Source organism: Nerophis lumbriciformis, linkage group LG09, assembly GCF_033978685.3.
Source record: "Nerophis lumbriciformis linkage group LG09, RoL_Nlum_v2.1, whole genome shotgun sequence".
In the NCBI taxonomy this organism is placed as follows: Eukaryota; Metazoa; Chordata; class Actinopteri; order Syngnathiformes; family Syngnathidae; genus Nerophis; species Nerophis lumbriciformis.
Window position 1 is genome coordinate 11,860,489 of NC_084556.2, and position 13,925 is coordinate 11,874,413.

At 39.9% G+C, this 13,925-nt stretch overlaps 1 protein-coding gene across 1 annotated transcript; it reads right to left on the bottom strand.

Annotated features, from left to right (window-relative positions):
* Window positions 1–4,236: 4,236 nt before the first annotated feature.
* Window positions 4,237–8,298, bottom strand: LOC133607147 (POU domain, class 4, transcription factor 3-like). The gene is made up of 3 exons (XM_061961612.1): window positions 8,217–8,298; window positions 5,929–6,164; window positions 4,237–5,808 (listed from the first exon to the last, which is right to left on the bottom strand). The coding sequence occupies exons 2-3, from the start codon at window positions 6,019–6,021 to the stop codon at window positions 4,924–4,926; spliced, it is 978 nt and encodes a 325-aa protein (XP_061817596.1). The 5' UTR covers window positions 6,022–6,164; window positions 8,217–8,298; the 3' UTR covers window positions 4,237–4,923.
* Between the last annotated feature and the right edge of the window lie 5,627 nt (window positions 8,299–13,925).

A 13,925-nucleotide genomic window follows, 5' to 3' on the forward strand; every position in this document is an offset into this window, starting at 1 on the left:
CAACCTTTAAAAAATCCTGAATTTAAAACTATGACAGCTATTTTTTTTAAATATTTTTTTATTAAAATAGTATTGTATTCATTTATTTATTTAGTTGTATTTGCTGTGGCGATACAATACACATAATTGCACCAGCATTTACAAACCCCGTTTCCATATGAGTTGGGAAATTGTGTTAGATGTAAATATAAACGGAATACAATGATTTGCAAATCCTTTTCAACCCATATTCAGTTGAATATGCTACAAAGACAACATATTTGATGTTCAAACTGATAAACATATTTTTTTGTTGCAAATAATCATTAACTTTAGAATTTGATGCCAGCAACACGTGACAAAGAAGTTGGGAAAGGTGGCAATAAATACTGATAAAGTTGAGGAATGCTCATCAAACACTTATTTGGAACATCCCACAGGTGTGCAGGCAAATTGGGAACAGGTGGGTGCCATGATTGGGTATAAAAGTAGATTCCATGAAATGCTCAGTCATTCGCAAACAAGGATGGGGCGAGGGTCACCACTTTGTCAACAAATGCATGAGCAAATTGTTGAACAGTTTAAGAAAAACCTTTTTCAACCAGCTATTGCAAGGAATTTAGGGATTTCACCATCTACGCTCCGTAATATCATCAAAGGTTTCCGAGAATCTGGAGAAATCACTGCACGAAAGCAGCTAAGCCCGTGACCTTCGATCCTTTAGGCTGTACTGCATCAACAAGCGACATCAGTATGTAAAGGATATCACCACATGGGCTCAGGAACACTTCAGAAACCCACTGTCAGTAACTACAGTTGGTCACTACATCTGTAAGTGCAAGTTAAAACTCTCCTATGCAAGGCGAAAACCGTTTATCAACAACACCCAGAAACGCCGTCGACTTCGCTGGGCCTGAGCTCATCTAAGATGGACTGAGACAAAGTGGAAAAGTGTTCTGTGGTCAGACGAGTCCACATTTCAAATTGTTTTTGGAAACTGTGGACGTCGTGTCCTCCGGACCAAAGAGGAAAAGAACCATCCGGATTGTTATACCGTAGGTGCAAAGTTGAAAAGCCAGCATCTGTGATGGTATGGGGGTGTATTAGTGCCCAAGGCAAGGGTAACTTACACATCTGTGAAGGCACCATTAATGCTGAAAGGTACATACAGGTTTTGGAGCAACATATGTTGCCATCCAAGCAACGTTACTATGGACGCCCCTGTTTATTTAGGCAAGACAATGCCAAGCCACGTGTTACATCAACGTGGCTTCATAGTAAAAGAGTGCGGGTACTAGACTGGCCTGCCTGTAGTCCAGATCTGTCTCCCATTGAAAATGTGTGGCGCATTATGAAGCCTAAAATACCACAACGGAGACCCCCGGACTGTTGAACAACTTAAGCTGTATATCAAGCAAGAATGGGAAAGAATTCCACCTGAGAAGCTTAAAAAATGTGTCACCTCAGTTCCCAAACGTTTACTGAGTGTTGTTAAAAGGAAAAGCCATGTAACACAGTGGTGAACATGCCCTTTCCCAACTGTATATATTGTATATATATATATATACATATACTGTGTTTATATTTACATCCAACACAATTTCCCAACTCATATGGAAACGGGGTTTGTACTTCAAATAACTCATTTAAATAAGCAACATAAACTGAATCAATCTATTTCAGCCATTTTAAGTATAAAATAAAACTGGCAATTAATTTAACTATTTTTAGACAAAACACATGTTGTTTTTATTGTTAAAAGTGCCAACTGTTGCCATTAGGATTACCCTATTTAGTGCCTTCATGGGGACACAATATTAGGAATACTAAATATCCATAATGTGGTGTTGTGTGAGTTCTATGTAATGATGATGTTTGTATGCATTGTGTTCTTTAGTGTACAACAAACCAATGGCGTGTGTTTCCTCTGTGGTTGTCCCTTCCAGCTGACGTGATGGACTCCTCTAGAGAAACACGCAAGACAGATGGACATCATCTCCATGAAGACGACATTCATTATCCCAGCCTGTAAGTCTGTGCGCGTGCGTTGTGATGCTGATAGAAGCTGACTAATAGAGAAGAGTCTTGTACATTCTCATTTGCCGCTACTGGCTATTGATAAATTATTGATTTTGGGCTGCATTCCCTTACCCTCCGCACCGCAACGACAACCTTGTCTGTGTTTTCGTATAAGAGGCTTCTTCTGGAGCAATATCCCCATTCTGTCACTAACAGACCTTTAAATGTGTTTGCACCCCTCCCAAAAGTCTTTTTTGAACTCCAATGTGAGATTGCTGCATGAGAATGTCAATTATTTAGAGTTGGCCACATGACGCTTTTCAGCTCCACTTACCAGCAAGACACAAAGCCCTGCTTCTCATATCAACATCTATTATGAATTAACACCACCCAGCAGACCCTGTTTAACCTGCTCCTTACATGTACACTTCATTAGGAACGCCTGATAATCACATCCTGTATGTTCATCAGTATTGAGGTGTGTTCCTAATATGTATTTTAGACAGCTGTATGGCCCCGTGCACAACCAGAATCAGAACAATGCTGGGAAATTGATTGCACGTGTACCTAAAGAAGTGTCCCATATATCCAACCTCTGTCTGTTTAGCATAATTTCCAGACCGATTGTGTATTAATATTAATACATTACTAAATATTGGACTGGACACAGTCCACAGTGATGGTCCCGCGAGAAAAGAACAATATTTAGGTTTTATTTTGTTAAGTAATTTTAAAAATGATGTATATTCAAAGTCAATGTAAAACAAAACAAAATTTAAAAAAATATATACAAATTCAATACAATATTTATTATTTTCTTGCTTTATATTATATGTTTAAGATATATTTGTAAACTAAAATAAAGTTAAAAAAAAAAAAAACTAAAACCTAAATTGCTCTATAAATCTTAAAGGGTAAATAATGAGAATAATACACCTATGATTAAAATAAATTAATAAAATGATATCTGTATATACTGTATGTTGTCTTTAAAATGCGGCACATTTTTTGGGGGGAAGAAGCATTTTATTTTTCCTTATAACGTAACGGTCGAAAAATCATAACACACACACACATATATATATATATATATATATATATATATATATATATATATATATATATATATATATATATATATATATATATATATATATACATATATATGTATATATTGTACATATACATATACGTGTGTGTGTATGTCTATATATATATATACGTGTGTGTGTGTATGTCTATATATATATATATATATATATATATATACCTGTATGTATATATATATATATATATATATGTATATATGTATGTATGTGTGTATATATATATGTATAATATATACATATGAGTATATATGTATGTGTGCATATATACAGTATATATATATATATATATATATGTGTGTGTATGTAAATATGTATATATATGTTAGGTCAGGAAAAAACACAAGAGGCTAGATCATCCTTACAAGCCTGTTTCGCAGGTTTCCCTGCTCGTCAGGGGATTTTATAAACAAATAAATATATAAATAAAATCCCCTGACGAGCAGGGAAACCTGCGAAACAGGCTTGTAAGGATGATATAGCCTCTTGTGTTTTTTCCTGACCTAACGTATATTCCGCTCTACCCCGGTATTGAGCGCTGTATAACGGATAAACCAAGAAAACCTCGACTATATATGTATGTGTGTATATATATATATATATATATATATATATATATATATATATATATATATATATATATATATATATATATATATATATATATATATATATATATATATATATATATATATTTGAGTTAGAGGTGAATACCATATTTTTCTCTACAATATTTTTAATAAAAGTACATAAATTGCATGATAAATTGTCCAAAATACAATCATTGAAAATAATATTGAAATAATATCATTGAGAAAACCTATTAGCTGCAGAAATACATTTGCTCTATAAATCCCTTGCTTCTACTTCATTTTTGCGCCAATGTATAATAAACATTACATTGTCATTACTGAATAACAATAATTGTAAAAGGATCCATTCATCATCCATAATTAAAAGTCCACCAAATAAAGAGGCTTTATGTATTAAAAAAACAAAAAAAACACTCATGGTGCATATTTAATTTAATCCCTGTATTTTGGGGGTGGGAGGACAGTTTATGTATAAAATATTCAATTAACAAAGCATGGATAAAATGATACTGAATAAAAGGATTGATGAATATTAACTCTTTCGAAAATAAACAGGTATTTATTAATTACATTTTAACAATTCAACATTTTTAAAAACGGTGAGGAAATATGATGTTCTCTCTAGCCACAACATTGCATACAACTACACAACCCAATAAGATACCGTATGCAAATATTTAAAATAAATGTAGCATGGATTAAATAATGATATAAACATTTTTAAATTGATCCCAATTTAGCCTTTTTTTTTTTTTTATTATTAAAAAAAGGTGTCAGACTGTGCAGGTGTTCCTAATAAAGTGACAAGTCAGTATAAATATAATATTAATAAAGGATAGCAGCATTTTTTCCTTCAACATGAACACAACTTTGTGAAATATGTGTGTGAGGAAAACAATCCACACAGTTGGAATTGTATCATTTCAACAACTAAGAATAATAATAATGAGCCTTTTAAAGCCACCATCAGTAACATTTGCACTTAGGAAAAACAACGTGTTTTTGTGTTGAAATGGTCCGTCCATCAAATGACGTAAAGTGACGTAATATCCCTGAACGTGACATCGAGTGTCGTTACAGCACAAGCGTGAGTCCCAACAATTCCTGATTAATGCTTTTAAAAAAAGTGCACTCAAACGAAAAAAAGAGAAGAGATGCTCCCAAAAAGCTGAGCGGTGACAAAGAAGAGCTGCCTCACAAATGTTTCGCCGGCGATGCGTTCAATGTCAGTGCACCGCCGAGTACTTCATGCGCTTCTGTTTCTGCCTCTGGTTGCAGAACCACACTCGGACCACGTTTTTTTTCAAGTCCAGTTTCTCCGCGATGGCGGCGATCTTCTCCGAGGAGGGCCTGGGCTGGATGGCGAAGTAGGCCTCCAGGGAGCGCTTCTCCGGCGCGGCGATAGAAGTGCGCCGCCGCCTCCTGGCGTCGTCCCCCGGGCCGCCGCCGAGGAGGTCGTGCTTGGCGCTCCTGTCCCGGTGCGCCGCCTCCGCCTCCTCCAGCCAGGCGTGGAGCACCGGCTTCAGCGCGATCATGTTGTTGTGCGACAGCGTCAGGGACTCGAACCGGCAAATGGTGCTCTGGCTCAGCGAGCCCACGCCGGGGATCTTGAGGTCGGCCAGGGCCGAGCCCACGTCCGCTTGCGTCACGCCGAGCTTGATGCGCCTCTGCTTGAAGCGCTCGGCGAAGGCTTCCAGCTCGCGCGGGTCCGACTCCACGTCGGCGTGAGCGGGCATGGCCGGGTGAGGGTGACCCATGGCGGCCATGGCCTGGTGGAGCTGCCCCATGGTCTGCAGGTGGTGGTGCGCCATGCCGGGCTCCGGGGCGCCCATCCCGCTCACCGCCAGGCTGCTGGACAGGTGCTCCAGGAGGTCCCCGGCCTCCAGCTGGTGGTGGTGGTGATGATGATGATGATGGTTCTGGGGCGTGAGGATGGCGGGCATGTGCAAGGAGACGGAGGAAGGAGATGAGCTGGAGGTGCTCATGGTATGGAAGGTGCAGGCGTCTCTCCTGATGCTGTCAGCCGCCGCCTGCAGAGCTTCTGCCCGCGCCAGCAGGCTCTCCTCCACGCCGCCCCCCAATATATTGGCCTGCAGCTGCAAGCCGGCATGCTGGGATTCAGTGGGGAATTGTGTCAGGAAAGAGGAGGAGGAGGCAGGTCATAAAAATTCATATGGAGGGAGGAGGAGGAGGAGGAACAGAAGAAAGTCACATTTCCACACAAAACCTACCTGGGATGGAGTCTGCACACACGCCCTGCGCATGCTCTCGTGCACGGCGGGGTGGCTCAAGTGCTGCTTGCCGTCCATGGTCATCATCATCATCTTCTTCTTCTTCTTCCCGCGTTAACTTTGATGGAGGAAGAAGAAGTCCGCACTGACAGCACGCAAGGACTGCACTCCTACACCTTCCTCCTCCTCCTCCTCCTCCTCAGCAGCTCCTCTTACAACAGGTGGACCTGCCTGCCCTGCACATGCGCAACAATCTTCCACCACTCTGCCAGTCATGCCTTCCTCACGTGTGTATGATTCTATCATAGAAGCATTGAGATACTGTATGGCTTATTAAACATAAATGTTTAACGCTAATAATTAGGGTGCAGAAAAAAATTAATTCACATCCGAATCGCAATTTTTATTCATCCTGATTCTACATCAATTTGTTTTCAAAAACTGACCGGTGCAATGGATGTCCAGTGGATACTTAGACTTAGACTTCCTTTTTATTGTCATTCAAATTTGAACTTTACAGCACAGATAAGAACAAAATTTCGTTACATAAGCTCATGGTAGTGCAGGATAAAAAAGCAATAAGGTGCATATATAAATAAATAAATATATATAAATAATATATATATATATATATATATATATATATATATATATATATAGTCGAACCTCGGATTCAGGAGGAACAGTGTGGTTTTCGTCCTGGTCGTGGAACTGTGGACCAGCTCTATACTCTCGGCAGGGTCCTTGAGGGTGCATGGGAGTTTGCCCAACCAGTCTACATGTGTTTTGTGGACTTGGAGAAGGCATTCGACCGTGTCCCTCGGGAAGTCCTGTGGGGAGTGCTCAGAGAGTACGGGGTATCGGACTGTCTGATTGTGGCAGTCCGCTCCCTGTATGATCAGTGCCAGAGCTTGGTCCGCATTGCCGGCAGTAAGTCGGACACGTTTCCAGTGAGGGTTGGACTCCGCCAAGGCTGCCCTTTGTCACCGATTCTGTTCATAACTTTTATGGACAGAATTTCTAGGCGCAGTTAAGGCGTTGAGGGGATCTGGTTTGGTGGCTGCAGGATTAGGTCTCTGCTTTTTGCAGATGATGTGGTCCTGATGGCTTCATCTGGCCAGGATCTTCAGCTCTCACTGGATCGGTTCGCAGCTGAGTGTGAAGCGACTGGGATGAGAATCAGCACCTCCGAGTCTGAGTCCATGGTTCTCGCCCGGAAAAGGGTGGAGTGCCATCTCCGGGTTGGGGAGGAGATCTTGCCCCAAGTGGAGGAGTTCAAGTACCTCGGAGTCTTGTTCACGAGTGAGGGAAGAGTGGATCGTGAGATCGACAGGCGGATCGGTGCGGCGTCTTCAGTAATGCGGATGCTGTATCGATCCGTTGTGGTGAAGAAGGAGCTGAGCCGGAAGGCAAAGCTCTCAATTTACCGGTCGATCTACGTTCCCATCCTCACCTATGGTCATGAGCTTTGGGTTATGACCGAAAGGACAAGATCACGGGTACAAGCGGCCGAAATGAGTTTCCTCCGCCGGGTGGCGGGGCTCTCCCTTAGAGATAGGGTGAGAAGCTCTGCCATCCGGGAGGAGCTCAAAGTAAAGCCGCTGCTCCTCCACATCGAGAGGAGCCAGATGAGGTGGTTCGGGCATCTGGTCAGGATGCCACCTGAACGCCTCCCTAGGGAGGTGTTTAGGGCACGTCCCACCGGTAGGAGGCCGCGGGGAAGACCCAGGACACGTTGGGAAGACTATGTCTCCCGGCTGGCCTGGGAACGCCTCGGGGTCCCACAGGAAGAGCTGGACGAAGTGGCTGGGGAGAGGGAAGTCTGGGCTTCCCTGCTTAAGCTGCTGCCCCCGCGACCCGACCTCGGATAAGCGGAGGAAGATGGATGGATGGATGGATGGATGGATATATATATATATATATATATATAAAATAAATAAATATATATAAATAAATAAATAGATTACTGTACAGATAAATATATTGCACTTTTCCACATGCGTTCACGGTTAATAATGTGAGAGTTAACTTAAAGTTAAAGTACCAATGATTGTCACACACACACTAGGTGTGGCGAAATTATTCTCTCCATTTGACCCATCACCCTTGATCACCCCCTGGGAGGTGAGGGGAGCAGTGGCCAGCAGAGGTGGCCGCACCCGGGAATAATTTTTGGTTATTCAACCCCCAATTCCAACCCTTGATGCTGAGTGCCAAGCAGGGAGGTAATGGGTCCCATTTTTACAGTCTTTGGTATGACTCGGCCGGGGTTTGAACTCACAACCTACCGATCTCAGGGCGGTCCAGTCCATAGTGGGGTCAGGAGGGGACCCTGCGTAAAGAGTGGTCCATCCTGGGTCCCGACTTTGAACAGCCAGCGCCTCATCTGTAGTCATCTGATAACCTCTCCACGCAGGAGAGGGGGGCAGAGCAGAAAAGAGAGACGGCAGATCAACTGGTCTAAAAAAGGGGGGTCTATTTAAAGGCTAGAGTATACAAATTAGTTTTAAGATGGGCCTAAATGCTTCTACTGAGGTAGCATCTCTAATTGCTACCGGGAGGGCATTCCATAGTACTGGAGCTCAAATAGAAAACGCTCTATAGCCCGCAGACTTTTTTTGGGCTCTGGAACTCACTATCAATCAATCAATCAATCAATGTTTATTTATGATTTTCTTGCTTTATACCATATGTTTAAGATATATTTTTAAACTAAAATAAAGTTGAAAAAAAAACAACTAAAACCTAAATTGCTCTATAAATCGTAAAGGGTAAATAATGACAATAATACACCTATGATTAAAATAAATTATTAAAATGATATCTGTATATACTGTATGTTGTCTTTAAAGTGCGGCACATTTTTTGGGGGGAAGAAGCATTTTATTTTTCCTTACAACATAACGGTCGAAAAATCATAATGCACACACATATACACACATACATATATATGTATGTATTGTACATATACGTGTGTGTGTGTGTGTGTGTGTGTGTGTGTGTGTGTGTGTGTGTGTGTCTATATATATATCTATATAAATATATATGTATAATATATACATATGAGTATATGTATGTGTGTATATATACAGTATATATGTGTATGTGTGTGTGTGTGTGTGTGTGTGTGTGTGTGTGTGTGTGTGTGTAAATATGTATATATATGTTAGGTCAGGAAAAAACACTATCATCCTTACAAGCCTGTTTCGCAGGTTTTATTTATATATTTATTTATTTATAAAATCCCCTGACGAGCAGGGAAACCTGCGAAACAGTCTTGTAGGGATGATATAGACTCTTGTGTTTTTTCCTGACCGAACTATATTATTTATATAGCCCTAAATCACAAGTGTCTCAAAGGGCTGCACAAGCCACAACGACATCCGCGGTACAGAGTCCACATAAGGGCAAGGAAAAACTCACAACCCCAATGAGACGTCGATGTGAATGACTATGAGAAACCTTGGAGAGGACCGCATATGTGGGTGACCCCCCCCCTCCCTCCACTAATAAGCCGGAGTTCTTTGAATGCAGATTTCCGGCCGGGACATATTGTACAATACAATCAGTTTAGCATCAAAGTGAAAAAGTTGTGTTGGGAGTCCCAGGGCAGGAATTTTCACGACGGCCATGGCTTCCCCCCCCCCCCCCCCATGCTATGTAAGACGGCAGTCTAACGTGAATGAAAGCCGCATGAAGTAAACCCTCCTGGCCGTGCTCCAAACAACATAAAGCCCCGACATGTTGTCCTCACTGTGGACAAAAAGAAAGAAATGATTCAGATAAAAAACAATTCTGTGAAATCAACAGCTTTGTTTATTTAATTGAAAGTAATGCACATTGAAAATGTCATCGTCCTTAACCCTTTAATATGCATTAAAGGGGAACATTATCACAATTTCAGAAGGGTTAAAACCATTAAAAATCAGTTCCCAGTGGCTTAATTTATTTTTCGAAGTTTTTTTCAAAATTTTACCCATCACGCAATATCCCTAAAAAAAGCTTCAAAGTGCCTGATTTTAACCATCGTTATATACACCCGTCCATTTTCCTGTGACGTCACACAGTGATGCCAATACAAACAAACATGGCGGATAGATAGATAGGCATGTATTGAAACGGATGGTTGTAGTGTGGAGGCAGGTAGCGAAAACGAAATTGAAGAAGAAACTGAAGCTATTGAGCCATATCGGTTTGAACCGTATGCAAGCGAAACCGACGAAAACGACACGACAGCCAGCGACACGGGAGAAAGCGAGGACGAATTCGGCGAGTGCCTTCTAACCAACGATTGGTATGTGTTTGTTTGGCATTAAAGGAAACTAACAACTATGAACTAGGTTTACAGCATATGAAATACATTTGGCAACAACATGCACTTTGAGAGTGCAGACAGCCCAGTTTTCATCAATTAATATATTCTGTAGACATACCCTCATCCGCTCTCTTTTCCTGAAAGCTGATCTGTCCAGTCCAGTTGGAAATGCATCTGCTTTGAGTGTCGCAGGATATCCACACATTCTTGCCATCTCTGTCGTAGCATAGCTTTCGTCGGTAAAGTGTGCGGAACAAACGTCCAATTTATTGCCACTTTCACATCTTTGGGCCACTGGTGCAACTTGAATCCGTCCCTGTTCGTGTTGTTACACCCTCCAACAACACACCGAGGAGGCATGATGTCTCCAAAGTACGGAAAACAGTCGAAAAAACGTAAAAAAAAACAGAGCTGATTTGACTCGGTGTTTGTAATGTGTTTGAGAAAATGGCGGATTGCTTCCCGGTGAGAAAATGGCGGATTGCTTCCCGTTGTGACGTCATCGGTGGCCTAGTGGTTAGAGTGTCCGTCCTGAGATCGGTAGGTTGGGAGTTCAAATCCCGGCCGAGTCATACCAAAGACTATAAAAATGGGACCCATTACCTCCCTGCTTGGCACTCAGCATCAAGGGTTGGAATTGGGGGTTAAATCACCAAAATGATTCCCGGGCGCAGCCACCGCTGCTGCCCACTGCTCCCCTCACCTCCCAGGGGGTGATCAAGGGTGATGGGTCAAATGCAGAGAATAATCTCGCCACACCTAGTGTGTGTGTGACAATCATTGGTACTTTAACTTTAACTTTAATCGCTCCGAGAGCGAATAATAGAAAGGCGTTTAATTTGCCAAAATTCACCCATTTAGAGTTCGGAAATCGGTTAAAAAAATATATGGTCTTTTTTCTGCAACATCAAGGTATATATTGACGCTTACATAGGTCTGGTGATAATGTTCCCCTTTAATGACCATGGACTCACCATCATTGTTTTATTTGATGGCCTTCCTGCCCTGACATTTGACCTTTGTGCCCTCAAAATGTTGACCGCCCCGAAAGCCAAGTGGCTTTGCCCCTAAAATGACAAAATTCCAGGCCTGGTTGGGACTCCCCTAATAATAATAATAATAATAATAATAATAGTAATAATAATAATAATGATGATGCTCAAATAGTACTTATTATGATTCAATAATGAAACCTATATTTAGAAAAAAAACCTGATAAACCCGATAAAATATCCATCCATCTATTTTCTTCCACCTGTCCGAGGTCGGGTGGCGGGGGCAGCAGCCTAAGCAGAGAAGCCCAGACTTCCCTCTCCCCGATAAAATGTGATTGTTTTATGTAAAGTAAATATTTATGCAAGTAGATGAAACAACAAAACTGTAATACATTATTATATTTTAATGATTTTGTTTTATTAAGTAGAATTACTTGCCACTCTATCGCGGATTTCATTTCATTTATTTTTCACATGCATATTCTACGTATTATTGTCAATAATGTTGGCGTACTTCAGCACCATGGCCAGCTCATGATTGTGACAAATGTCTTGTGTAGTTGAAGTTTTACAAGAGTGGACTTTGAGGGAGGGGGGGGTCAAAGACTGCTGACGCTGCAAGTTCATGTGATCGAGCCGCTCGCGTGTCGGCTTCCCTCAGCGTGTAAATAATGTAGCAGCATCCGTTACGATCTTCCTATTCATCACCACATAGAGACAAAGAAATCCATTCCATCCCCGGCTGCTGCTGCGCTACCTAGTGGTCACCTTGGTGAACTACAGTTACCTTCCACTTCCTACAAATAACAAAGAAGTTATACATGATTTGTCTAATATTAGCATAGACGTGATGCCATATACAATATTTGTCTGTTCCCGGGGTTAAGTTGTCACTTCACTGTGCAGTCAACAATGTGTCAAAAAGTTCCCGTCAAGACGTCAAAACAACAAAACACGACATTTCATCCTTCTTAGTTCCCGAAGTGGATAGAAAAACAAGGTTGATTAAAAAAATATGGATATAGGTAACTGATTCAAACATTCACTTTTGACTGTTGTGACGCCGCACATATGTATATATATATATATATATATATATATATATATATATACACATACATATATATATATATATATATATACATATATATATATACATATGTGTATATATATATATATATATATATATATATATACATATATATATATATATAGAATCAAGTAACAGAATATTTGATATTATTGAAAAGCGAAACAAAATCATATGAATGTATATAAATTATTAATTTGGTTTAAAATAAAAAAGATCAAGTTAAAATGTAAAATCAGTAAAATAATTTTAATAATAATGAAAGTGTCTGCATTATTTTACCTTTTTAGAATGTAAAGAAAAAAGTTAGATTTAATGCAAAACTAAAACAAATAATAAAAATATATTTAAACACTTAATATTATTTATAATAAAAAAATATTCAGTTTAAATGTAAAATAAATAATACAAATCATATACTGTAAATAAATATATTTACTTAATATAATTTAAAACATGGTCAAGTTAAAAACAATGTAAAATCCATGTTTTTTTTTTCCATTCTGGATTCATGAGAATTATATATATATATATATATATATATATATATATATATATATATATATATATATATATATATATATATATATATATAATACAAGGCTAAAACAAATTTTAGATATGTAAATGCGTAATATAATTAAAAAAAAAGATTAAGGTTAACAAAATGTAAAATCATTAAAAGCATCTCAATATAAATACCGGAAGTGTCATGTTTTTTTCTCTCCCCATTTTAGAATCAACATTTCCCAAAAATATGTACATTAGAACTAAATAATATGTTTAATACAAAGCTAATAAAATATATGTATTTATACAGAATTAGAGCAGGCATGGGCAGACTTTCTAACACAAAGTCAAGATGTTTAACCCACAAACGCTCCTAATATCCATCCATCCATTTTCTACCGCTTATTCCCTTTGGGGTCGCGGGGGGCGCTGGAGCCTATCTCAGCTACAATCGGGCGGAAGGCGGGGTACACCCTGGACAAGTCGCCACCTCATCGCAGACGCTCCTAATATTTACAAACTATATTTGCTTTCCTCTCTTCCCTTGGAAATGTCTGCCCTGGTGGAGGTCTCTCTCTCTCTCTCTCTCTCTCTCTCTCTCTCTCTCGCACGCACACACGAATCCTCCTCTGAATAAAGCATGAATTCCCTTTTCTCACTCTGACTTTTTCTTTTTTTCCTAATATGCTCTAAGTCGTTTATAATTCAGTACTCATTGTTTGGGAACTGTCATCAATGTGTGTTCTTGTAAAAAAGTACCTTCCATATGAGGACCGGTGCACAAGTTAGGACATAAATCATGGTCCCAATACGGAAAACTATTGCATCTAATAGAGAATGTCTCATTTGCACCCCTGGTGGTGAAATCTATCAAAATTAGGGTGGTCCCAAAAAGGAGGGATTTTTCAAATTGACTGTGTCAGTTTTAAAAGTGCTCGCCCTCTGGTCAACATATGAAATAACAAGTGTGTGTAAAAATGTGAAGTGCTCCCCCTCTGGCCAACATATGTAATAACAAGTGCGTGTAAGAAAGTGAAATGCGCGCCCTTTGGCCAAAATTAATACAAACATTTTAAATAAATATGTA